Genomic DNA, 24,820 nt, shown 5'->3' on the forward strand with positions numbered 1-24,820 from the left:
AGATGTTGAGGAGTCAACCAGAATGTATATTTTAGTTTATGAAGTTGTAAATGTTTGAGGTTAAAAGTGGTCCCATATAATGTACTCTCTGGCAGGCAATAAGCCATAAAAGACTTAAAGGTGCCTGAGGAAAAACGACAGACTGTATATTTCAATATACAGTGAACATAAATAAGATGTTGGAAGTTGCCAAAGGAAGTACAGTAGGTCAAAGAATGCGTGGCAAAACTAAAACCAGGCAATGTGCTTAGCACGGAGATCTGTGGTAAAATCCAGCTTCACCAAAACTACTGAGGTACAGTTAAGACAGTAAAAGGGGCTTATAAAGGCAAATAGTTTTTCCTGCCCCCTAGCCTGTGACCCAAAGGACACCTGCTAAGGGGAAACATCCATTGGACTTACTTCTGAGTAATCAGCTTTACTTCCAACACCAGGAAAGATTTAAAATGTAAGGCCTGCTGGGAATGTTTGTGTGAGGGGGCGAACCATTCCAAGCCAGCTTCTTTGCTCTGTCCCTCTCTCTGTGTCTCTCACCTACTCCCTCTTTTAAAAAAGAGAGATGTTTTTGATCTGTTTTATATTTGTCTTATGGTTCTCTTTTGTAGGCTAACTTGAAAATCTAGATTAATAAAATTATGTTTATTTTTAAAAAATATATATGAGATGAATAAAATTGGACAGGAACGCTGATGAAAAACTTTACCCAAACATGTCCTAACACCAGTCCACTTTTCTCACAGACTTCTTAATATTATAATTATTAGGATCCATTATCTGATGCTGTCTCCGTTCCTAATCACACATACCAGGGAGTAAGCCTCATAGAACTCAGTTGGAGATCCTACACCAAAGGAATAATAATAATAATAATAATAATAATAATAATAATAATAATAATAATAATAATTTTATTTGTACCCCCGCCCTCCCCAGTGAAAACCGGGCTCAGGGCGGCTGACATCAATAAATTAGGCTGTCTCTTCTCCCTCTGCATGAACAGGGATCTCCAAATGTATGGCAGAGCTATTAAATCTTATATGTACTGCAAGGAAGTGTCCTGGACTCAAATCTTTGCTAATTATCTCAAACAGCATGAAGTCTAACTGAACAAGCTGAGAGGCTTGCTCTTAAGATTGGATTCATCTTAACGATCTCATAATATATATCCACACGGGGTGTGTGCTCAAAGGGGGCTGCAGAAAAGGGGAGAGAGCAATACAGCACTTGCGCATGCTGGTGCTGCCACAGCTAGATCTCGGACTCAGAGAATCATTGAACTGTAAAGTTGAAGGGACCCAATCATGGAACTATAAAGTTGGAAGGGACCCAACGGTCATCTTGTCCAACCCCCTGCAAGGCAGGAATCCTGTCCACAGCTGTCTCTGGGTGGGCTCGAACGATCAACCTTCTGGTTAACAGTCCGTTGTACTAACTCACCGCACCCCAGGATTAGGGCTAGGGGTCATGAAGTCTGAGAATTGTTTGATGCCTTCATGAAGAGGATGGTGGCGCTTGGCCCCCAACATAAGTTCAACTTATACAATCACTATTTAAAAAATCCTTCCAGTAGCACCTTAGAGACCATACACAATGTTAGAAGATGAGCAATTCAATAGTCCTGAGGTGGTGTTTGATGTTGTTGGGGCCAGTAATGGTGTTTGCTCATCTTCTAACATTGTGTATGCCATCAAATGCCAACAGTGCCCTTCAGCTCTCTATATTGGACAAACAGGCCAAACCCTACGCCAAAGGATACATGGACATAAACCTGACATCAGGAATCACAAGACAGAGAAACCAGTAGGAGGACACTTCAATCTCCCAGGACATTCTATACAAGATCTCAAAGTAGTTGTCTTATTACAAAAGAATTTCAGAAATAGACTGGAAAGAGAAGTTGCTGAATTGCAACTTATTACCAAACTTAAAACTATGGAGAGACCTGGTCTGAATAGAGACATTGGATTCTTATCTCATTATACATTTTTATCCATCTCACCCCTTGCTTTTTCCTGTAAGAGCAATTGCAGTTGTTATCAGCCAATCACCCATTCCCACCACCCTTCTGAGTAATACCCCTCCCCACCATCTCACTATATATAAGGGTCTGTTTCAGTGTATCTGAAGAAGTGTGCATGCACACGAAAGCTCATACCAATGACAAACTTAGTTGGTCTCTAAGGTGCTACTGGAAGGATTTTTTTAAATTTTGTTTTGACTACAGCAGACCAACACGGCTACCTACCTGTAACTTATACAATCGCTGTATAGCCAAAAATGTTTTGGAATTTCACTAGCGCAAAATGTAAATATAAATCTTCCTTTCTTATTTGCTTGTGTCTTCTTTTTTCTACGGAAAGCATGTCATGTTGGAAAAAGAGCCCCTCCCCCCAGTTTCCTGCTTTAAAACTGATTCAGGCTTCATTTTAATGTAATCTTAAGTCTCCACTTGAGAGTCCTTAAACAACTCAAATGTTAAATTGCTGGTCTTCTAATAAAAACACGTAACTTGTCCCTAAAAGATCAGCTGAGGACTTGAAAGTGACCAATGTAAGATCAACTTTAAAAGGAGGATCTGGGGGCGGGAACCTGCAAAATTCAGTTCTTAATGTCTGTTCCTGGAAAACTGATAGAAAACCTTGTTAAAGATACATCCACACCATACATTTAAAGCACTCTTATATCACTTTAATAGTCATGGCTTCTCCCAAAGAATCATGGAACTGTGCTAATAGATGTTAAGAGAGCCCTACAATTCCATTAGCAACCTACAGTTCTGAGGATTATTGAGAGAAGTCATAACTGTTAAAGCAGTATAAGGTGCCTTTAATGTATGTATCTTTGGAGACCTGTGAGTGTCAGCAAGCATATAGACAGAGGTGATCCAGTTGACATTGTGTATTTAGATTTTCAAAAGTCTTATGACTAAGTACCCCACAAAAGACTCCTGTATAAGCTTAGCAGTCATGGTGTCATAGATTTAGGGGGACCCACCTAAAAATTAACAAATGGTAGGATATTGATTATTTGGAATACTGAAGGCCAGTGGAAAAATGCAGGCTAAGCTTCCTTTCCAAGACAGGGCCTCACCTGGGATAGAGGCAATAACATGGCGAAAAGCATTGATGGACCATCTAAGAAGAATCCTGGGCCTGGGCAGGCAGAAGTTGCTAAGGTTGATGAGGTATGAGAGAGATGACAGGAAAAGAGAGTATTTAGCAAGGTGTGGTGGGAAGAAGAAGAGAACAAAGGGAGAGATCCATCTTGGGCAAGCTGGCTGAAGACTGGCTGGGGGAGATTACTTTGACTCCAGGGTTGCACTGCTAGGGGGAGCAAGCCCTGCTTGAGAGGACCATGCTGTAAGATCTGGACTCCCTCCATGCAGACTGAAGGTGCAAATAGGTGAATAAAACATATTGCTTAAAGCTATGACAGTCCCCACAGCATCTTCAACTCTCCAAAAGAGCACAAACTCTGGATGAGCACTTGGAAACCCTAGAATCTTGCTACCGCTCAGCAGAGATTGGGGGTGGCACCCAATCCTTCTAACAGTGGAGTAAGAGGAGAAGTTCTCTTGTAGATCAGTAACTGGCTAAGAAATGGGATGCACAGAATAAGAGGACAGTTCTCCTAATAGAAGGGCGTAGAAAGTGGAGACCCCCCCCAGTTGATACTGGAACCTGATTTTTTTTACTTGCTCATAAGTGATGTAGAGACAGCGATAAGCCATAGGGTAGCTACGTTTACAGATGATACCAAATTCTTCAGGGTGGTTAAAGCAAAAAGTTATTTTGAATGGACAATAAAATGTAAAATGCAATTCAATATAAGCTTGCAATATAAGCAAGTGTAAAGTGATGCACATTAAGGAAGGGAGAAACCCCTTAATTTCACATATTTGCTCATGGGGTCTGCACTGGCGGTGGCTGACCAGGAACAAGACTTTGGGGGTCGCAGTGAAGACTTTGACTCAGTGTGTGGCAGTTGAGAAAAAGGTGGATTCCATACTAGAAATCAACAACTAAAAAAATAAAACTGGCAACATCATTGTGCTGTTATTCAAATCTAGGATGCAACCACATTTGGAATGCTGTGTACAGTTCTGGTCACCTCACCTCAAAAGATTCATAAAATGCAACCAAAAAGATCAAGGGGATGGAGGAACTTTCCCTCATACAGAGCAGGTAATGATGGTCACCAACTTGGGTTACTTTAACTTTAAAGAGGACTGGACAAATTCATGGCAGATCAGGTTATCCGTGGCTGCTAGCCTCAACGGCTGTGTTCTACCTCCCAGTGTCAAAGGCAGCATGCTTCTGAATGCCAGCTGCTGGGAATCCCAAGTGAGGAAAGTCCAGTTGCCCTCAGGCTCTGCTGGTGGCCCTTCCCTGGGCATCTGACTGGCCAGGGTGAGAGCAGGAGGCTCAACTAGTTGGGCCTTCGGCCTGATCCAGCAGCCAGGATCTTCTTATGTCCCCCTCTATATGAAGAAGGAATTAGAGGCAACAACCAAGCAGGTGCAAAGGAACAGAAACCTTAGAACTAGGACTGGGCAGAACTTTTTTCAGTTTGGATTTTCAAGTCAAAAGCTGCATCAAACAGCTAATAAAAATTAAATGGAGATCAAAAGTGTTTCTCGGTTTTTATCCAAGTCCAGGGCACTATGTGACTGTATCCAGGTCTAGTTGGAACTGAGAGCAGTCACTGGAATTTAGCTCAGTTAGGCTGGGAAGCTTCACAGATCTGGTCAGGCTCAGAGATGCTCAGAGACGGTGCTTCTCTCTTGTTCCCAGGTCTAATGAGCTTCAGGGAATAAAATATCAAGGGGAATTTCAAATGTTTCCCCTTCAACAATAGCAACAGCAAAACCTAAACTAAATAGATCATTTTGGCTAAACTCTGTAACTTACCACTTTTCACATTCAGATTGCCTCTGACGGTGTCTCTGCCGAGCACATTCTCTGCTTCACAACTGTATTCACCTGCATCTTCTACTTTCACTTTATTGAATTGCAATCTGGAATTTTTTCTGCAAAGTAAACAAACAAACAAATAGGAGTGAGACACATAATAATAATTATTATTTATTTATACCCCGCCCTTCTGGCTGGGTTTCCCCAGCCACTCTGGGCGGCTTCCAACGGAAATATTAAAATACAATAATTTATTAAACATTAAAAGCTTCCCTAAGCAGGGCTGCTTTCAGATGTCCTCTAAAAGTCTGGTAGTTGTTTTTCTCTTTGACATCTGGTGGGAGAGCGTTCCACAGGGCGGGTGCCACTACCAAGAAGGCCCTCTGCCTGGTTCCCTGCAACTTGGCTTCTCGCAGTGAGGAAACCGCCAGAAGGCCCTCGGCACTGGGCCTCAGTGTCCAGGCAGAACAATGGAGGTGGAGGCGCTCCTTCCGGTATACTTTCAAGACCGGCTGCTCCCAGTCACCATTCTAGCTGCCACATTCTGAATTAATTGTAGTTTCCAGGTCACCTTCAAAAGTAGCCCCACATAGAGCGCATTGCAGTAGTCCAAGCAAGAGATAACTAGAGCATGCACCACTCTGGCGAGACAGTCTGCAGGCAGGTAGGGTCTCAGCCTGTGTACCAGATGGAGCTGATAAACAGCTGCCCTGGACACAGAATTAACCTGCACCTCCATGGACAGCTGTGAGTCCAAAATTACTCCCAGGCTGCACACCTGGTCCTTCAGAGGCACAGTTACCCCGTTCAGGACCAGGGAGTCCCCCACACCTGCCTGCCTCCTGTCCCCCAAAAACAGTACTTCTGTCTTGTCAGGATTCAACCTCAATCTGTTAGCCGCCATCCAACCTCCAACCGCCTCCAGACACTCACACAGGACCTTCACTGGTTCTGATTTGAAGGAGAGGTAGAGCTGGGTATCATCTGCATACTGATGAACACCCAGCCCAAACCTCCTGATGATCTCTCCCAGCGGCTGCATGTAGATGTTAAAAACCATGGGGGAGAGGACAGAGCCCTGAGGCACCCCACAAGTGAGAGCCCAGGGGTCTGAACACTCATCCCCCACCACCACTTTCTGAACACGGTACAGGAGGAAGGAGCGGAACCACTGTATGACAGTGCCCCCAGCTCCCAGCCCCTCTAGACGGTCCAGAAGGATGTTATTGTCGATGGTGTCAAAAGCCACTGAGAGATCCAGCAGAACTAGGAAACAGCTCTCACCTTTGTCCCTAGCCCACCGGAGATCATCGAGCAGTGCGACACAGAGCAGAGAAAGGCACTAAGCTGTGAACAGAGACATCAGGGCACTTCAAATTCTGGAATCAGAATTCTATACAACATACCTGTTGATGATGTCCTTAGGTCTATTTGCATTCACAGAATGGGTCATATATACCTCTCCCACCTGCCATCATCCCCATTGTTGCTGGCTGCACTGCCAGCCTTCATGCACTCAGCATGCATGTTTGAAGGGGATTTTAAGCATGCAACTACCGGTAAACACAAAATCCCACTTGAGAATGCTGAGTGCACAGAGGTCAGAAGTGGAGCCAGCACTCTATGGCCCTACTCCCTCTCAGTGCATTCTCTGAAAGCAAGTAAACCTAAGGCCTGACTAGGACTCTGGGATTTGATGTATTTACAAACTTGTGAATGTGGTACCAAATTTGGAAAACTCCACAACAGTAGCTTCTGGAGGGCACTAATTTCTGTTCACTGCTCTGGACCTTGACTTTTAGCTGACCTGAGTATATTCTTGCCTCTGGCCTCTCTGGTTGGACCTCACCTTTCTGGTCTACCTGAGCTACTTCTCTGACTTTTGGTCTTCCAAGTGACTGACTGCAGGTCTGGTACCACAGGTCCTGGTGGTAAGATGTAAGCTGAACCTGCTATACAGAACCAGCTCCCAGAAAGACCCTTGGGAAACTCCACTGCTTATTTCCCTCTATTACGAATATGGTCAGAAAACAAAAACAAGAGCTATCCCAACAATTCATAAGAACTTTTAATAGAAAATAAATGGTCAAAACATGTAGATAGTTAAGTATATAAAAGGTAAAGGGACCCCTGACCATTAGGTCCAGTCGTGACCAACTCTGGGGTTGCGCGCTCATCTCGCATTATTGGCTGAGGGAGCCGGCATATAGCTCCCAGGTCATGTGGCCAGCATGACAAAGCCACTTCTGGCAAACCAGAGCAGCACATGGAAACGCCGTTTACCTTCCCGCTGTAGCGGTTCCTATTTATCTACTTGCATTTTGACGTGCTTTCGAACTGCTACCGTAGGTGGGCAGGAGCTGGGACCGAGCAACGGGAGCTCACCCCGTCACAGGGATTCGAACCACCAACCTTCTGATCAGCAAGCCCTAGGCTCAGTGGTTTAACCACAGCGCCACCTGAGTTCTACAGTTAAGTATATAATGTTTGTCAAATTGTGTTCCCACCAAGCATTCAAAAACATTACTGACTCCTCTTTGCAGAAACCATGCTGATTTTTCACAAGTCCTGCTGTTCTACATGCTTGACATTTCTATCCCTAATAATGCTTTACAGCAATTTGCCTATAGATTTCAGAACATTTCTGTTTCATAAATATTACTTCTGTTTTGGTTGTTGTTTTTGGCTGACCTTTAACACCTGGTGAATTTTACATAACTGAAGGAAGGGAACAGTCACTGTGTCCCTCATCCCAGTGGTCCAAATGTCACTGTGACTCAACAGGGCAACTGGGGAAGTTAGTAGACCTTACCACCTCTTTAATGCTAGTGGACTGTGCCATAAGGAAGGGGAAACAATTGCCAGTCCTCAGCAAACAACCAAAAGAACACGAGGAGGGTATGAATGGATAAGGGTTGGGGGTATGAGAGAGAAAGAAAAAGTGACTGATCAAAGTGGGTGGGGTTAGCTAGGTAGGAAGAGAAATGGGAATAATCTGGGACACAACCATGAAGAGAATTGCAATGCCCTGAGACAATGCATCCATCGAAACTCAATGCCCCTTCTTTGATTAGTTGCAGTTCTACAATAACAATTTGGATGAAAAACACCCAAGGCACAGATGTCAGGAGACTGGCTGGGTATCCCATTGGAGTCAATGAAAAAAACAAAGGAATGAACTAAATATGGATGAAAAATTAAAGAACTGCCAATTCACCTCCGAAAAAAATGACAGTTAAAATGAAAACCATCAGATTAAAATGAAAACAATCAGATTTGTTAACTGTGTACAGAACAAATCTCTAATAATTACTGTGGTTAAGAGGGAGTCCTGGTTCAACTGGCATGAGGTTTCTAGGGAGGGCATACAGTGAATGTATATAACTCAAATTTGCTAAAGTCGGGTTCAGATAGTAAGGATTCCTTTCTTGCTGTACTAATCATTAAAACTATGCTGGTACTCAAGGACAGAGGAGTTATTAAGTTATTGCATTATTGCTCAACTCTTTTGCTACCTTATTCACATTGCATTCTGCTAATTGCAATGTGAATAAGATAGCAAAAGAGTTACAATGTGAATAAGATGGCAAAAGATTTGAGCAATAATGCAACAATATAATAATTCCTGCTAAACTGAGCGGAAGAAAATATCTTCCTCCCCAAATCTCCTTCTGTTCTGAGAAAGACAGACTTGCCTCTGCCTGCTGCTAATTAGTGACAGAACATGCAGCTCACAAGTAAGGAGTTTTCCCCTCTACTCTGGCAAACATTCATTGAAAAGAACAACTCCCTTGCCCAGTGGCGCCAGGAAGCTGTGCAAGTGGTAAATTGATGGGAAAGTAGAAGATTTGACAAACAGGTAATTGCTACTTTCTGAAGCACACTGTACTCACTTCCATTACGGCTCATCATTACTGGAGGGGATGTTAAACTCATTTGGCTTGAGGAATGGGAAACAGAGAAGGCTGCTCAATATGAAAGCACACGATCCTTAAATAACATGTGGCATTTGCCACAAACTGGCCTTAAAATGTCACTATTACTGGCCTTAAAAACCACTATTTTAAGTTTTCAGTTAACAAAACTTCAGGCAAGCATTTGTAATAGGCAATGGCCTAAATTGCATGACTGACACTATTCTAGTTAGTACATAATTTTGGTTGACAAAAACTGTGTTGCTTTTAAAAAGTCTGCTAGACTAGAAATATCCACCCAGTTCAGCGTTCTGTTTGCAGAATACCTGTACCCCTGGAAGCCACACAGTCAGGACATGATGGTGGCAGATTACCCCTGTTGTTTGATCCCAGCATATGATATTCAAGGTATAGTGAGACATTACAGAAAGGCAACACTGTGAGACAGCAACCAAAGCACAGACTGCATTTTTCATGATTGGGGTGGGGGTGGGGGGTTATGTGTAAGGGAAGAGAGCAGGAGAGCATTGGTAATCCAATTAGCAGAGCATGTTTGGGCTGCTGCATACTTCAAGCCCCAATTTCACTTTGAGTGGGAAAGTGGAACAGTGTGTTAAGCAAAAGCCAGATTTCATAAAACCCAAGAAACTTCAAGATACTTTGTATGAATGTCTGAGAGCCCACATCTTCTTCTCGTAGCTGAATAAGATTGTCTTCCATGAACACCGTCTTAACGGTGTGTCCGTAAGTGACTGTGGAGGCCAATTCTGGATCCACACATCCTTGCACAGTGGGGACATAGGTTTCCAGGCGGGAGTTGATCATAGTGAGGGTTTGCCAAATGTGCCTTCCTCTTAGCTCATTTCTCCCTTTCGCCCTGAGTTCCTTTCTTCTTCAAAGTCCATGACGCCTTTGGTAGAGGCTATTCTCCAATTGGAGTGCTCATAGGCCAGTGTTTCCCAGTTGTTGGTGTTTATACTGTACTACTATTTTTAAGAAACAAAATAAAAAAATTCCTTCCAGTAGCACCTTAGAGACCAACTAAGTTTGTCATTGGTATGAGCTTCCATGTGCATGCACACTTCTTCATCTTTAAGCTTGTTGTTCACTGGCATTACGCTTTCCATTCTTAAGTTGGGAATAAAGTAGTTGCTTTGGAAGATGATACAGACATTAGTTTGCCTGTCTTCCCAAGTGATATGCAAAAAAAAATTCAGAGACACCGTTGATGGAATCTTTTGAGGAGTTGGAGATGGAGTTTATAAGTGATCCATGTTCCACAAGCACACAGTTAAGTTGGTAGTACAATAGCTTTGTAAACAAGCATTTTGGTTTCCCTGCAAATGTTTTATCTGCAATGGTTTGGAACAAATTCCAGGACAAGCTAACCATATGAACTGTCTGAATTAATTAAGGTATTGGATGCAGAATTATTATTGATAGTTTCAGGGTCACATCCAATTACGTATCTTGTTTTCTTCAACTGAATGAATGTAGCTATCAAGTGCAGGATGAAATCTACAATCCAGAATATATCATAAACAACAAAGAGACTTGTGACACCTTAAAGTCTGACCAATTTATTGTGGTATAAGTTTTTACAGACCCGAGTTAACTTTACTGGGTGTATGGAATGCTGGGTGGAGAGAGAGAGAGAGAGAGTTAGCCTTGAAATGAAATGCAAAAGTGTAAATGTAAAAATAATGACAGTGACCATTCACAGTGTGATATTGACAAAACATCAACTTCGTTGGACTGGTCATGTTGTGCGGATGCCTGATGATCGTCTTCCAAAGCAACCACGCTATTCTGAACTTAAAAATGGAAAGTGTAATGCTGGTGGTCAACAAAAGAGGTTTAAAAACTGTCTCAAGGCAAATCTAAAAAAATGTAGTATAAACACTGGCAACTGGGAAACACTGGCCTGTGAGTGCTCCAGTTGGAGAACAGCCTTTACCAAAGGTGTCATGGGCTTTGAAGACACTCGAACTCAGGACGTAAGGGAGAAACATGCTAAGAGGAAGGCACGCTTGGCAAATCCACACCGTGATCAACTCCCACCCGGAAACCAATGTCCACACTGTGGAAGGATGTGTGGATCCAGATTTGGCCTCCACAGCATAGCTGCCAAGTTTTCCCTTTTCTCGCGAGGAAGCCTATTCAGCATAATGGAAAATCCCTGAAAAAAAGGGATAACTTGGCAGCTATGCTCCACAGTCACTTATGGACTCATTGTTAAAACCGTGTTTATGAAAGACAATCTTACTCGGCTACGAGTGATCACCAAAAAAAGAAGATTGGCAAAAGTATCTTCGGGGTAACCTTGGTCAGCTAATTAGCCCCTGTAGTGTGATCCCTATTAATGACACAGATAATAGAACTGAATTTCTTGATAAGCTCTAATACTGTAGCTTTCCTTTGAAGTTCCTTTGTTCAAGAATCACAGCCTTAAGCCCAGTTCCAGAGTGTCCTGATAGGTTGAAATGTTTTCCTTTTTGTTTCTGAGTATTGCTGCTTTTTATGTGAAATCTGTGTTTATTTGTTATTTTATGCTTAACCAGTTTGTCCTACGCAGAATGCAGAAAGACAGGTGAAGATGAGCAGATGAATGAATCTCGAGGCTGACATGATTAGGTCTTGTAATAGTGTGCTTGGGTAGAAATGATGGTTTCTGGTTTTCCTGTAGGAGGACCTTCTGTTTCTCCATTATGAAGCCTGCTCTTGCTGGAGGTTGGGGGAGGTGGCTGTAGGTAAGATCAGGCCTGTCACCCAAAGTCTGTGAGAATGAAGCACCACTTTCTAGAACAGGTAACTAATGATACTTTAGCTGGGAGCTATAGGTGACAAGTGGTGTTTTGTAACTTTCTCTTCTTTCTAGTAGTAGTAGGTTATTGCTGGGCCATTGGTCCTGCTTCCACACTTCATTTGCTGGGTCTAATAAATGCCCGGTGTAAATCCATAGGTTGTGAGTCTCTCTTTGACAAGTAATAACAGATTCGGTTGTATTTTAGGGCTTGGCTGTAGAGACTAAGGGTTTTGTGGTATGCTTTGGGTAGAAGCCAGAAGGAAGAAATCTATGTCTAGTGGTCAATAGGTTTCAGACACAAGGTGGTGCACACATATCCATTGAACAGCACTGACCAAAAGGTGCACCTATTGTGTGCAGTATTTTAGGCCCAGTCGGGCTGAAAGTAGCTGAACTCCTGATGGAACTTCTCAAGTGCTTCCCATTAAAAATGTTGTCACTGTAACTCAAGCAGAAGAGAGGCTTTTGAGGACAGGAGCTAAGAATCCATTGTTTTAAGTCAACCATGAAAACGTTAGCTTACTGGGTATGTTTAGCCTGGAGAAGAGAAGGTTAAGGGGTGATATGATAGCCATGTTCAAATATATAAAATGATGTCATATAGAAAAGGGTGAAAGGTTGTTTTCTGTTGCTCCAGAGAAGCAGACACGGAGCAATGGATTCAAACTACAAGAAAGAAGATTCCACCTAAACATTAGGAAGAACTTCCTGACAGCAAGAGCTGTTTGACAGTGGGATTTGCTGCCAAGGAGTGTGGTGGGGTCTCCTTCTTTGGAGGTCTTTAACAGCCATCTGTCAGGAATGCTTTGATGGTGTTTCCTGCTTGGCAGGGGGTTGGACTGGATGGCCCTTGTGGTCTCTTCCAACTCTATGATTCTATGATTCTACTGTGGAGTCGTCATGCAAGTGCCCACAGCATGTGTTCCTAAAAGCAGAAGTAACTGTGAATGTGTATCAGGTAATAGAGTGGTAACTAGATATACTGTGGTATCGTCAGGAAATAATATTCCTGGTGACATGTGGTCCATGTTTGTGGGGAATATTGGTATAAAGAGCACCAAGACAGAATTGGGATTCAAAATGACCTTAAGAGGTTGGAAAATTGGGTGCAAGCTAACAAAATGAATTTCAACAGGGACAAATGCAAGGTTCTGCACTTAGGCAGGAAGAACCAGATGCACATTATAGGATGGGGAACACCTGGCTTACCAGCAGTACATGTGAAAAACGTCTAGGGGTCTTAGTGGACCACAAGCTTAACATGAGTCAACAGTGTGATGCAGCATCAAAAAAAGTCAACGCTATTCTAGGCTGCATCAACAGAAGTATAGTGTCCAGATCAAGGGATGTAACAGTACTACTCTATTCTGCCTTGGTCAGACCCATGGGCGTAGCCAGGGGGGCAGGGAGGGACAGTTGCCCCCCCATTCAATAAAAATACATAACAAACTGAAGTTCTGCCCCCCACAACAAAAGGCCTCTCCCCCAACAAAAATCTGGCTACGCCCATGATCAGACCACACCTGGAGTACTGTGTTCAGTTCTGGGCACCACAATTTAAGAAGAATATTGACAAGCTGCAACGTATGCAGAGGAAGGCAACCAAGATGATCAAGGGTCTGGAAAAGAGAAGCGTGAGTGGACACAAAATAGCCATCTTAAAAGTATCTCAAGGGTTGTCACATGGAAGATGGAGCAAGCTTGTTTTCTCCTGCTCTGGAGGATAGGACTCGAACCAATGGCTTCAAGTTACAAGAAAGGAGATTCTGACTAAACATCAGGAAAAACTCTCTTTTTTTCTTTTTCTTTTTTTATAGGAAAAACTTTCTGACATTAAGAACTGCTTGACAGTGGAATGGTCTCCCTTGGGAGGCGGTGGACTCTCCTTCCTTGGAGGTTTTTAAGCGGAGGTTGGATAGCCATCTCTCAGGGATGTTTTAGTTGAGATTCCTTCATTGCAGGGAGTTGAACCCGGTGACCATCAGGGTCCATTCAAACTCTACAGTTCTGATTCTATAATTGGTCAAGGGCCAGACACATCAAAAACAATATCAAGGAAGATGTATTTGTATGTATGGAGCTGGCTCCTCTTCCCTATTTTTGTCCCCAAACTGACACACCGCACAAAGTTTTGCTAATATCAGATGGCCTTACCATGCTTTGAGAAAGGCTATTGTTAAACACCAGGAGCAAATGTCAGACTTACAGTTCAGTTTTGTTCTAATGAACAATTTATGCCATCTTCCTTGCAGCTTAATCACCACTTCTAAGGGATGTGATTAAAAATATTTCCCTTAGTTGACCTTTCTTGCTTTAGAACTTCCATAATGTAGCAAACTAGGGACCCAGGTGGCGCTGTGGTTAAACCACTGAGCCTAGGGCTTGCTGATCAGAAGGTCGGCGGTTCGAATCCCTGTGACGGGGTGAGCTCCCGTTGCTCGGTCCCAGCTCCTGCCAACCTAGCAGTTCGAAAGCACGTCAAAATGCAAGTAGATAAATAGGAACCGCTACAGCGGGAAGGTAAACGGCGTTTCCATGTGCTGCTCTGGTTTGCCAGAAGCGGCTTTGTCATGCTGGCCACATGACTTGGAAGCCATACGCCGGCTCCCTTGGCCAATAATGCGAGATGAGCGCGCAACCCCAGAGTCGGTCATGACTGGACCTAATGGTCAGGTCCCTTTACCTTTTTAATGTAGCAAACTATAGGAAGACTGGTATTTCTCAAGATGTAGCAACAGGTTAAACTTGGAGAAAGACTTTCTTTGAGCTCTAGAATGCTACAAACGCTGAATCTGAGCCCTAAAACACTGACATTAATAAGAACAAGCATGTCTGAGCATGTTATGAATGCATTTCTTTCACCAAAGTAACCATAGCTGCCAAGTTTTCCCTTTTCTCGCAAGGAAGCCTATTCAGCATAAGGGAAAATCCCTTTAAAAAGGGATAACTTGGCAGCTATGCAAAGTAACAGTAGCTGTCTAGGACTGGGCCGTGTGAGAAAGGGCTTTGATGTCACATGCAGGAAGATTTCAGCCTAATCACTACTATTTAGAAATCCTCTAGCTAACCCAGGTCCCCCCCAAAAAAATAATAATAATAATAATGGAGGTGTAAGATGACATTTATATGAACAACTCATTCAATCTTTTTCATTTTTTAGGGTGTAAAGAAGCAGTTTTGTACTTACTTTCCATTCCCATACTTTATGCGGATATCTTTGCTCTTTTTCAGCTCTCTGCCATCTTTGAACCATTTGTAGGATGGCTGGGGATTTCCAGCACTCGCCTCGCATTTCATAGAAACTTTTGCTCCCACTTCCACATTCAAGCTCTTCAATTTCTTGAGCTTTGGACGGACAGCTGCAAAGAGAGAGAGAGAGAAAGCAGCTCTATTAAGATCACCACTGGATCTCTCCACCAGCAAATGGTGTTAGAAGCCAACAACAGAAGTGCTGCCTTGCTCTTGACCACTAAGTCTCTGGATTTATTAAAGGCTTCATTTCACGAGCAGCTGGCCCTTTATCTAACTACAAGTCATCATTAACAATGGGAGGTTCTCCCCACCCCACCCCCCAAATGTCAAAGCACAGAAGTACAGCTGCATTTCATACTTTTGCATTTGGCATAAAGAGATGCTCGAGTTTCAGGCTCTACGGCACTTCCCATCCCTTACTCCTTCTGCACATTTTCATTCCGGTGCCTCCCCACTCTCCTTAAGCATGGATGACAGCACTCATCCCTCTCCAAATGCGCAAAAGACACAAATGCACATCGCATCCAACTGGAAAGCAGCATCAAACTCAGGCAGGGCTTTTTCTGAGAATGATTCCTACACTCATTCTGGCGTTGCTGCTACCACAATCTCCTTTGCTACGTTCTCTCTTACCTCTGCTGCTGTTGTTGGCAGACATGATGTTGACTGCACAGCCTGTGCAGATCTGAATGGTAGCATTTGGAAGGGGAGAGATGGGGAGGCGGACTCTCTTCCTCTCAGTTCAGCTACAATCACTGCAGGGTTTTTTTTAATGCTCTAGTGCCTGCCTATTCATTCTGGGAACGTACCATATAGTAGCTTTGCTGTTGCCAAGTGGGGAAATGCTAAAGCACATCTCCGTAGAGAAAGTAATTGGGAATTGAGAAGGTCATTCGGCTTTTCCAAATGACAGTGTTCCATACTGAACAATATATACGAGAGAGCCAGGACTATAATTCGCCAGCGTATCTGGGACGTAGAATTACAATGCCACATGAGCAAAATGATCAAACATTCAGCAATAAGGGACTACAGGAGAGGTTTCTCTCCAGCTAACTATCTGTCAGGTCTTCAGATACCCAAATACAGACGGTCTTTTACCCTCGTCAGATTTAATGTTCTCCCTTCTGCCTTACTACCAGGCAGATTTGAGGGTAAACCATATCCAGCACGGGTCTGCCCTTGTGGCTCGATGGAAGTAGAAACTGCTTCACATGTACTATTACGTTGTCGTTTTTATGAGGATATACGTTTGACTTTTATTACACCTGTTTTGCAAAAGTCCATGAAAGAATCCGAACACCATAGTTTAAAACTACTGCTAGAGGACAAGAATCCCAAGACTACGTTAAATGTAGCCAAATTCTGTGTGTCTGCAATCAATCACAGGAAGCATGTGGTATCCCATAATGATCAAACCCCTAAATGCTAACTACAGGGGGTACGCTAATGAGTAATTTTAATTTTTATATTTAAATCCTTGTTATATTCACACTGTCTTTTGTATTTTTGATATGTTTTATGATCTGTGATATTGTGCGTGTTGTTGCTGGTCTGATACCGTATTAATAAATTCATTCATTCATACTGAACAATAGCAGAAAGGACCCCAAAAGGAAAGTCTGCCTGCGAAAGAGGATAAACAAGGAGGGCTCTGGGTCGCAAGAGTGCAGAAATCCAGCAATTAGGTAATTAGATGCCTCTTCCCCTTCACACCGTCACCAGATAAACAGTCCAGACCATCAGGTATCGGCGGCGGCGGCTGTGTCTATCGACCTTTACTGGATGCTTTTGTAGCAATTTAGCCAACTATGCACCAGGATAGGATTCACAAATTCAAAAGCTCCTCAACCAACCTGCCACTGGCACATAATGAAAAGATGCTTATAGCAAGCTTCCTGATAATTACTATTCGCTAATAAAACTTCACTAATAAAATTTCTTTTGAAATTATGGAGACCTCATTTGTCTTAATGCCAAAGAGCATGTCAAAAGTCAATAATCGTGCTATTGATGTCAGTTATCTTAGCATGACCTTCCTCTTATTTATTCTGCATCGCCTAAGATATATTTTTACAGGCACTAATATTAATGGACCTAAGTTAGTAATAGGGACGCAGGTGGCGCTGTGGGTTAAACCACAGAGCCTAGAGCTTGCTGATCAGAAGGTCGGCGGTTCGAATCCCTGCAACGGGGACGTGTTAGCTAGGGATGATGGGAGTTGTAGTCCCAAAACAGCTGGAGGGCCAAGTTTGGACATCACTGATCTAACCCAACCCCCTGAAATGCAGGAATCTCAACTAGATCACACATGACAGATGCCCATCCAACCTCTGCTTGAACACCTCCACGGAAGGAGAATTCACCACTTCCTGAGGGAGTCTGTTCTACTGTCTAACAGCTCTGTCAGAAAGCTATTCCTGTTGTTTAGTCAGAATCTCTTTTCTTGTAACTTAAAACCATTGGTTCAGGCCCTAGCCTCTGAAGCAGGAGAAAACAAGCTTGCTTCATCCTCCATGTGACAGCCCTTTAGCTATTTGAAGATGGCTATCCTATATTCTCTCAGTCTCCTCTTCTCTAGGCTGAACATGCCCAACACCCTCAACTATCCCTCATAAAGCTTGGTTTCCAGACCCTTGGCCATCTTGGTCAATCTCATCTGCACACATTCCTGCTCATCAATATCCTTCTTAAATTGTGGTGCCCAGAACTGGACACAGTACCCCAGGTGGGGTATGTATAGGATTGCAGTCCCAGCTCCCATATATGGGAATCCTGTAAATGAAAACAGCTATGACCTCTATACAATTATAGAGTCATCTCAAGTAAATATGTTGTAGCAACGAGAAGCCATTAGTTTCCTGTTCCAGCTAACCTAAAGATCCTAATAATGCCTGGAGAATGCACATAATCCTGTCGAGATATGCAGATTTCCCCTGGCCTGTTGGAGATTATGTATCTTGATCAGAGAATGTGTGAAATGTTGTACAGATATGCATTTCCCCCAAGGCTTGTTGGAGAGTTACGGTATGCGGGAGGCAGTGGAAGACAGGAGTGCCTGGCGTGCTATGGTCCATGGGGTCACGAAGAGTCGGACACGACTAAACGACAACAACAACAACAATATCGACCAGGAAGGCTGCACAATTCCCTCTTCATGGACAGATTATGTGTACATTCTCTATGAGCAGGCGTAGGCAAACTCCGGCCCTCCAGACGTTTGGGACTACAATTCCCATCATCCCTAGCTAACAGGACCAGTGGTCAGGGATGGTGGGAACTGTAGTCCCAAACATCTGGAGGTGGCACAGAAAAATGCACAATGGCTGGTTGTTATGCACATTAGCCAGTCACTTCATTACTCCAGTACATACATATAAACAGAATATTAGTATCAGTACTGTAATAGTAGCAATACCCATTGTATACAGTTACATATAAATGTACATATTGAAAGAAAGAAGGAAAGAGACCTAAATCACCATTCCATCTACAGTGGTACATCTGGTTAAGAACTTAATTCATTCCGGAGGTCCGTTCTTAACCTGAAACTGTTCTGAACCTGAAGCACCACTTTAGCTAATGGGGCCTCCCGCTGCTGTCAATGTGCGATTTCTGTTCTCATCCTGAAGCAAAGTTCTTAACCCGAGGTACTATTTCTGGGTTGGCGGAGTTTGTAACCTGAAACGTTTGTAACCTGAAACGTTTGTAACCCAAGGTACTGTAAACTGATGGCAGTGGGTTATTGGTCCTTGGTTATGAAGTCTCTAACTAAATTTTTCATATGAAGGCTGCTACAAAAGACCTTAAACTGAGTTTATTATTTACTTACTTGTTACTTTACATCAGTATACCACTTTTTTCTCCAATGAGCTCAAGGGTGCATATTCTCACTCCTTTACCCTCATGAGATAAGTTACACTGAGTGCCAGAGACCCCGCTTAATGGCTCAAAGCAGAATTGAACCCTGGAGTCTCAGGCCCCAGGCCAGCACTGTATTCTTTACATAATATGGGCAATTGTTGTCAATAGGAGGGGAGATACTTTTGTAAAAACACCAGGATAGAAAAGGAAATAAACTGCCTTCAGCTTCTTCCATGGACACACACACATGCAGAGAGAGAGAGAGAGAGAGAGAGAGAGAGAGAGAGAGAGAGAGAGAGAGAGAGAGAGAGAGAATGTTCAACCAGTGTTTATGTATTTTCTACCTTGTACATACTTAAGAAAAACAAGGTTTGAATATTCCACAATGTCATTTCTGCAAACTGCTTTGGACATTATCTGGAAGTACTAAAAATGATGCATCCTCTTTCTACACTTCTGTGTCACATCCAAAGTGATGACTGGGACAACCAGGGCCGTCTTAAGCCCACCCAGCGCCCTGGCGCTAGGTCACTCCAGCGCCCCCCTCCAGCGCCTCTCCAAGGGCCCGGGAGTGCCAAGCGGACCACGGCAGCAGCAGCGGCCACCTCCGAGGACTCCGTGCTGTGCCTCCTTCTCGTTTCCCCAGTGCTGGGTTCCGCTCAGTCAAGCTTCGCCACCAGCGCGCGCACCGCGGGACCAGCAAGAGCTGCTTGGGCGCTGGGCGCGCGCTGGTGGCAAAGCTCGACTGAGCGGAACCCAGCGCTGGGGAAACGAGAAGGAGGCGCAGCGTGGAGTTCTCGGAGAAGGAGCGCAGTCCTGGCCAGATCGCCAGAACCCTGCGCTCACTTGGCGCCCTTCCAGTGCCCTCCAGCGCCCGGCACCGTGGTTCTCCGCGCCACTAGCCTCTATGGCTAGGATGGGCCTGGGGACAACACTCTTGCAGAGAGCGGCACATACACCTTGAAGAATATGTTTAGAAGAATGATTTTTAGAACTACTTTTCTCCAGTGGATTTAAGATAAGACAAGATAATAAGATAAGATAATCTTTATTGTCATTGTCCCCTTGCCGGAACAACAAAATGACTCAGTTGCCACACCCACTCAGATAAAGCTCAGATATTCCACATAATCCAAAATTACTACAAAACACTAATTAAAACAATGCAATACGACGCAATATAACAAGTAAAATGAGATGACTTCAAAGTCCAGACTTTCCATTTAAGGCCAAAATTGCTCTAGAGAAGAAACTGTTCCTGAGACGGCTTGTTCTTGCCTGCATTGTTCTATATCTCCGTCCCAATGGCAGGAGCTCGAAGAGACGGTGACCAGGGTGCGTTGGATCTCTTGATATGTCTAGTGCTTTTCTATGGCACCTGGTGGTATAGATTTGTTCTAAGGTGGAGAGTGAGCAGCCAATAATGCTCTCTGCTGTTTTAATAATTCTGCACAGCCCTGCTCTATCCTGAGTACAGCTTCCGTACCACACACATAAACCGTACGTGAGCACGCTCTGTATGGCACAGTGATAGAAGGCAAGCAGCAACTTTTGTGGAAGATAGTTTTTCCTTAGAATTCTCAAAAAGTACAGTCTCTGCTGCGCCTTCTTCACAAGCCCCCTTGTATTAACACTCCAGGACAGATCCTCCTGTAGCTCAATGCCTAGAAAACTAAACGTTGTTACCCTCTCCAAACAGATTCCATCAATCAAAAGTGGCTGGACCTCGTTCTTCTGTCTCCTAAAGTCCACCACAAGCTCCTTTGTTTTCTTTGTATTTATGAGCAAGTTATTAACTCTGCACCACTCTGTCAGCCGCTCCACCTCATCCCTATAGTCCGTTTCACCCTCCTTATCAGAAATGAGCCCGATCACGGTTGTGTCATCTGCAAATTTGACAACCCTATTTCTAGGGTGAGCAGCGACACAATCATGCATGTAGAGAGTATAAAGGAACGGACTAAGCACACATCCCTGTGGTGTTCCTGTGTTAGTCCTAAGCATATTAGAGGTATAAGGGCCCAACCAGACCCTCTGGGAGCGATCTGTCAGGAAGTCCAGTATCCACCCACAGAGTGATAACGGGAGCCCCAAATTTCCCAATTTAGACATCAGACGTCGCGGTAGAATGGTATCAAATGCCAAGCTGAAATCTACAAATAGCAGTCTGGCATAACTCCCCCGCTGCTCCAAATGTGCAAGAACAGCATGGAGGGCAATCGCCAAGGCATCCTCTGTTGATCTTTTCATTTTATAGGCAAATTGGAATGTGTCCAATCCCTCTGGTAGGCAGGCAATAACATAATTTCGTACCAGATTTTCAAAGCACTTCATAATTATGGGTGTGAGTGCTACTGGACGAAAGTCATTCAGATTCTCCAGATTGGGTTTTTTTGTTTTTTGTTTTGGTATTGGGACAATAATAGAAGACTTTAGGCAAGATGGAACAGTAGCCTGGGCTAGGGATCAATTTAAAATCCCAGTGAAGACTCCTGCTAATTGATCTGCACAGTCTCTCAAAACCCTTCCATCCGGCCCTGTAGCCTTCCTTGAGTTGATTGCCTTCAACATTTGTGCAGTAAGCAAGTCCATTTTTTATACCAACCAAGTATGAAGATTAGTTGGGTCTTAAATCCAGGTGGCGCTGTGGGTTAAACCACAGAGTCTAGGGCTTGCTGATCAGAAGGTCGGCGGTTCGAATCCCTGCAATGGGGTGAGCTCCCGTTGCTCGGTCCCAGCTCCTACCAACCTAGCAGTTTGAAAGCACACCAAAGTGCAAGTAGATAAATAGGTACCGCTACAGTGGGAAGGTAAACGGCATTTCCATGCACTGCTCTGGTTCGCCAGAAGCAGCTTTGTCATGCTGGCCACATGACCCGGAAGCTGTCTGCGGACAAACACCGGCTCCCTCGGCCTATAGAGCGAGATGAGTGTCGCAACCCCAGAGTCGGACACGACTGGACCTGATGTTCAGGGGGCCCTTTACCTTTACCTTTAAATCCATTATTACCCCCCCCATACAAAATGAAGGAAACTTTGTGGGGGGGGTGGATAGTGGTGAGTCCCTCAGCTTCCAAGTACTTCTATGGCTTCTGCGCTCTCTCTCTCTCTCGCTCTCTCTCTCTCGCTCTCGCTCTCTCTCACACACACACAGAAGTTGCTCTTTCCTAAGAAAACCAAACTGATTGGGGAAATAACCAGAGGCTGAGACAAAAGTAGTGGAGAAGTGGAGACAGACAGGTCAGGTCTAGATTTTAATCATAGGGAATTATTTCCCCAAGGCACTCCAATCACAGTAATCTGGAGAAAGTATCTTTTCGTCATGTGGTCCTGTGTGTATTATCCTCTTTGTATCCCCAACCCCAAGAATCTGTGGGGAGAGGGGCAGAAGCCCACTCCTACCAGCAAACCTTGGGGTAACAAGGTCCTGACTGAGGGGTGTTTGTATCTCCCCCCCAAAAAATGGGGAGCAGAAGCCTGTCCAGCCCACCAACTACACTTGGGGTAATAGAGTGACATTTTCCCCCATCCCAGTGTTCCCTTGGGATTTTTGCACCATCCCTTCCCTATGCAAGTCCATATTTAAAGATCTCACTCACAATATCTCCCCAAATCAGTGAAGGGGCTGCCGCCACCACCAATAACCTTTGGGGTAACAAGGTCATTGCTGGATGTGTGTGACTTTCCCCCGATTCCAGTCTTTCCATGGGATCCCTGCACTTTCTCCCACCACCTCTCCACCACCGGCAATTCCTATTGTCCCTACCCCAAAATGGTAAAGTCGGACATTGCAGGAGAATCACAATACCCGTCATTCTGAAAATAATTCTGGCAGAAAATGAAAATGGTATGTAGACTTCTGGGCCTGTAAATTTAACCCACTTTGGTCAAAAGTGTGGAAAGCAATACAGTAGTTTTTTTAAAAAAAATTCCCTGTTATAGTGAAAGAGGAACAGAGAGCTTCATTTATATAGAGCGGCTCAGAACCCAGAACAAAGAACAAAGCTGAAAAAGAACAAAGCAATTCAGAAACAGATAAGATTATTTTTTTTAAAAAAATGCTCAGGTACTCAGCAAAATGTGAGGCCAATACAGTACACACTCCTCAAAGTGGAGCTATGACACCTAGGTCTGTTTTTCTATTTTTTCTTATCATCAGCAGTGCTGTAAAAGGGCCAAGCTATAAGCTGCTGTCTGGAGTCAGGAATGCATTGAGAAAGGGTTAGTAAACTGAAGCTGAGTCCTGATAGGATGGATGCACTATGAGTTTGTGGTTCCACAGTAAGATAGTTGGTTGATTGACTGTTCTGAATGGAGCAGGTACACAGCTTAGAGATGCTCACTTTAGATACAAGTGGTTTCAACTACATCAGGTGCCTTTTACCAATGTGAGCCAACCCAAGTTGGTAGAAGGTACCCCATGTCATTGAGACCACTTGCATCTGAAGTGACAGAGTTGGATCAAGGTGCAGTTGGATCAGCTGCAGGTTTTTTTTTCTCCAAATAGAGACAGGCTGATCTCCATTATTCATGCTCTGGTAACCTCCAGGTTGAAAAAATAATAAAATGCTGGAGGCTGTCCTTGAAAATGGTTTAGAAGCCAGAACTCTGGCATATTTAAAAAAAAAATTCTTTGTATACTACCCTCAAATCCATTTTTTTTATTATGGCTAGTTTATAAATGTTTAAATAAAATAAATAAAGCCCAAGTATGTGTAAGTGCATGGTTGTAGGCGCAATTATTTATATTTTTATTTTATCATTTATACCCCACCCATCTGCATAGCTGCCAAGTCTCCCGTATTCCCCAGGAAACCCCCATTCTTTCCAGCCGTTCCCAGCTGAAAAAAACGGATTTTTTTTTCCCCAGTTTACTTACCGCCTGGGGGAGGCTCCTTCTGCGCATGTCTGGAGTCTCTGGACATGCGCAGAAATGATTTCTGGCGTGGCGGCCATTTTGGAACTGGGCAGCGCTACTTCCGGTCTGCTGATCCCTTATTTTTCTGGCAGGAACTTGGCAGGTATGCCCATCTGGCTGGGTTTCCCCAGCCACTCTAGGCAGCTTCCAATAAATACCAAAATACTTTAGAATATCACAGATTAAAAACTTCCCTAAACAGAGCTGCCTTTAGGTGTTTTCTAAATGTCAGGTAGTTGTTTATCTCCTTGACCTCCGATGGAAGGGCGCAACCTCTTGATATCCTTGCCCCCCTCTTCCCCTCCCTCAGCTGCCTCCCTTCTGCTGAAATTTAGATTGGAAACTGCTCAGGGCAGGAAACAGACTTTAAAATCTCACAATGTAAAGCATCGTGCTCTATTAGTAATAGATGGATTGAAAGTCATTCCTAGACAATACCATAAAATAGCACAAAAAGTGAATCTCACCTGATGGCCTAGTGGGGAAGAAGCACGAGGCACCACTTTAGACATTATGTGGAACTGTGGAAAGAGGAAGCACAAGTCACTCCTGCGTCCTCTTTTCAACGTCCAAAGCCAACCCAGGCAGCCTGGTCCTTTGCCTCTTTGCTCACCATCAGTTAAATGGTGCTCACTCCCAAGTAAGTAAGGACACGGTTGTTATCAAACTGAGACTGTAGTGGAAGGATTATGTAAATAGCCTTTCTGATTTCTCACCAATTGCTAATCACATGCTACTTGATACAATGAGATTTATCCTTGATATCAATAGGCAGGGAGTCCCAAAGTTTAAGTGCTGCCACACTAAACAAACAAGTTATTAATAATGCAGAAGAATGGGTATTATGGGGCACCTGCAGTAGTGCCAGTTCCACTGATCAAGGTACAGTACAGGCTTTTAAAGAGATAGTAAATACTTCAAGTGGGACTCAGGTGGCGCTGTGGTTAAACCACTGAGCCTAGGGCTTGCTGATCAGAAGGTCGGCGGTTCGAATCCCTCTGTGACGGGGCGAGCTCCCGTTGCTTGGTCCCAGCTCCTGCCAACCTAGCAGTTCGAAAGCACGTCAAAGTGCAAGTAGATAAATAGGAACTGCTACAGCGGGAAGGTAAACGGCGTTTCCATGTGTTGCTCTGGCTTGCCAGAAGCAGCTTTG

At 43.9% G+C, this 24,820-nt stretch overlaps 1 protein-coding gene across 6 annotated transcripts in view; it reads right to left on the bottom strand.

The window, feature by feature from the left end:
- Positions 1 to 24,820, bottom strand: part of NRG2 (neuregulin 2) — a 117,362-nt gene that overhangs the window by 54,958 nt on the left and 37,584 nt on the right. For 4 of the 6 annotated variants that reach the window (XM_088675002.1, XM_088674999.1, XM_060278136.2 and 1 more), the window contains exons 2-3: positions 14,821 to 14,992; positions 4,911 to 5,029 (exon numbers count right to left, since the gene is read on the bottom strand). In XM_088675002.1, coding sequence (XP_088531128.1) covers positions 4,911 to 5,029; positions 14,821 to 14,930 — 229 coding nt within the window. In that variant the 5' untranslated portion in view covers positions 14,931 to 14,992. Of the gene's footprint in view, positions 1 to 4,910; positions 5,030 to 14,820; positions 14,993 to 24,134; positions 24,189 to 24,820 lie in introns of all 6 variants that reach the window. The other 2 variants (XM_088675000.1, XM_088675003.1) reach the window with 1 other exon arrangement.

The sequence above is a fragment of the Zootoca vivipara genome, chromosome 8 (assembly GCF_965207765.1).
Source record: "Zootoca vivipara chromosome 8, rZooViv2.hap1.1, whole genome shotgun sequence".
Lineage (NCBI taxonomy): Eukaryota > Metazoa > Chordata > Lepidosauria > Squamata > Lacertidae > Zootoca > Zootoca vivipara.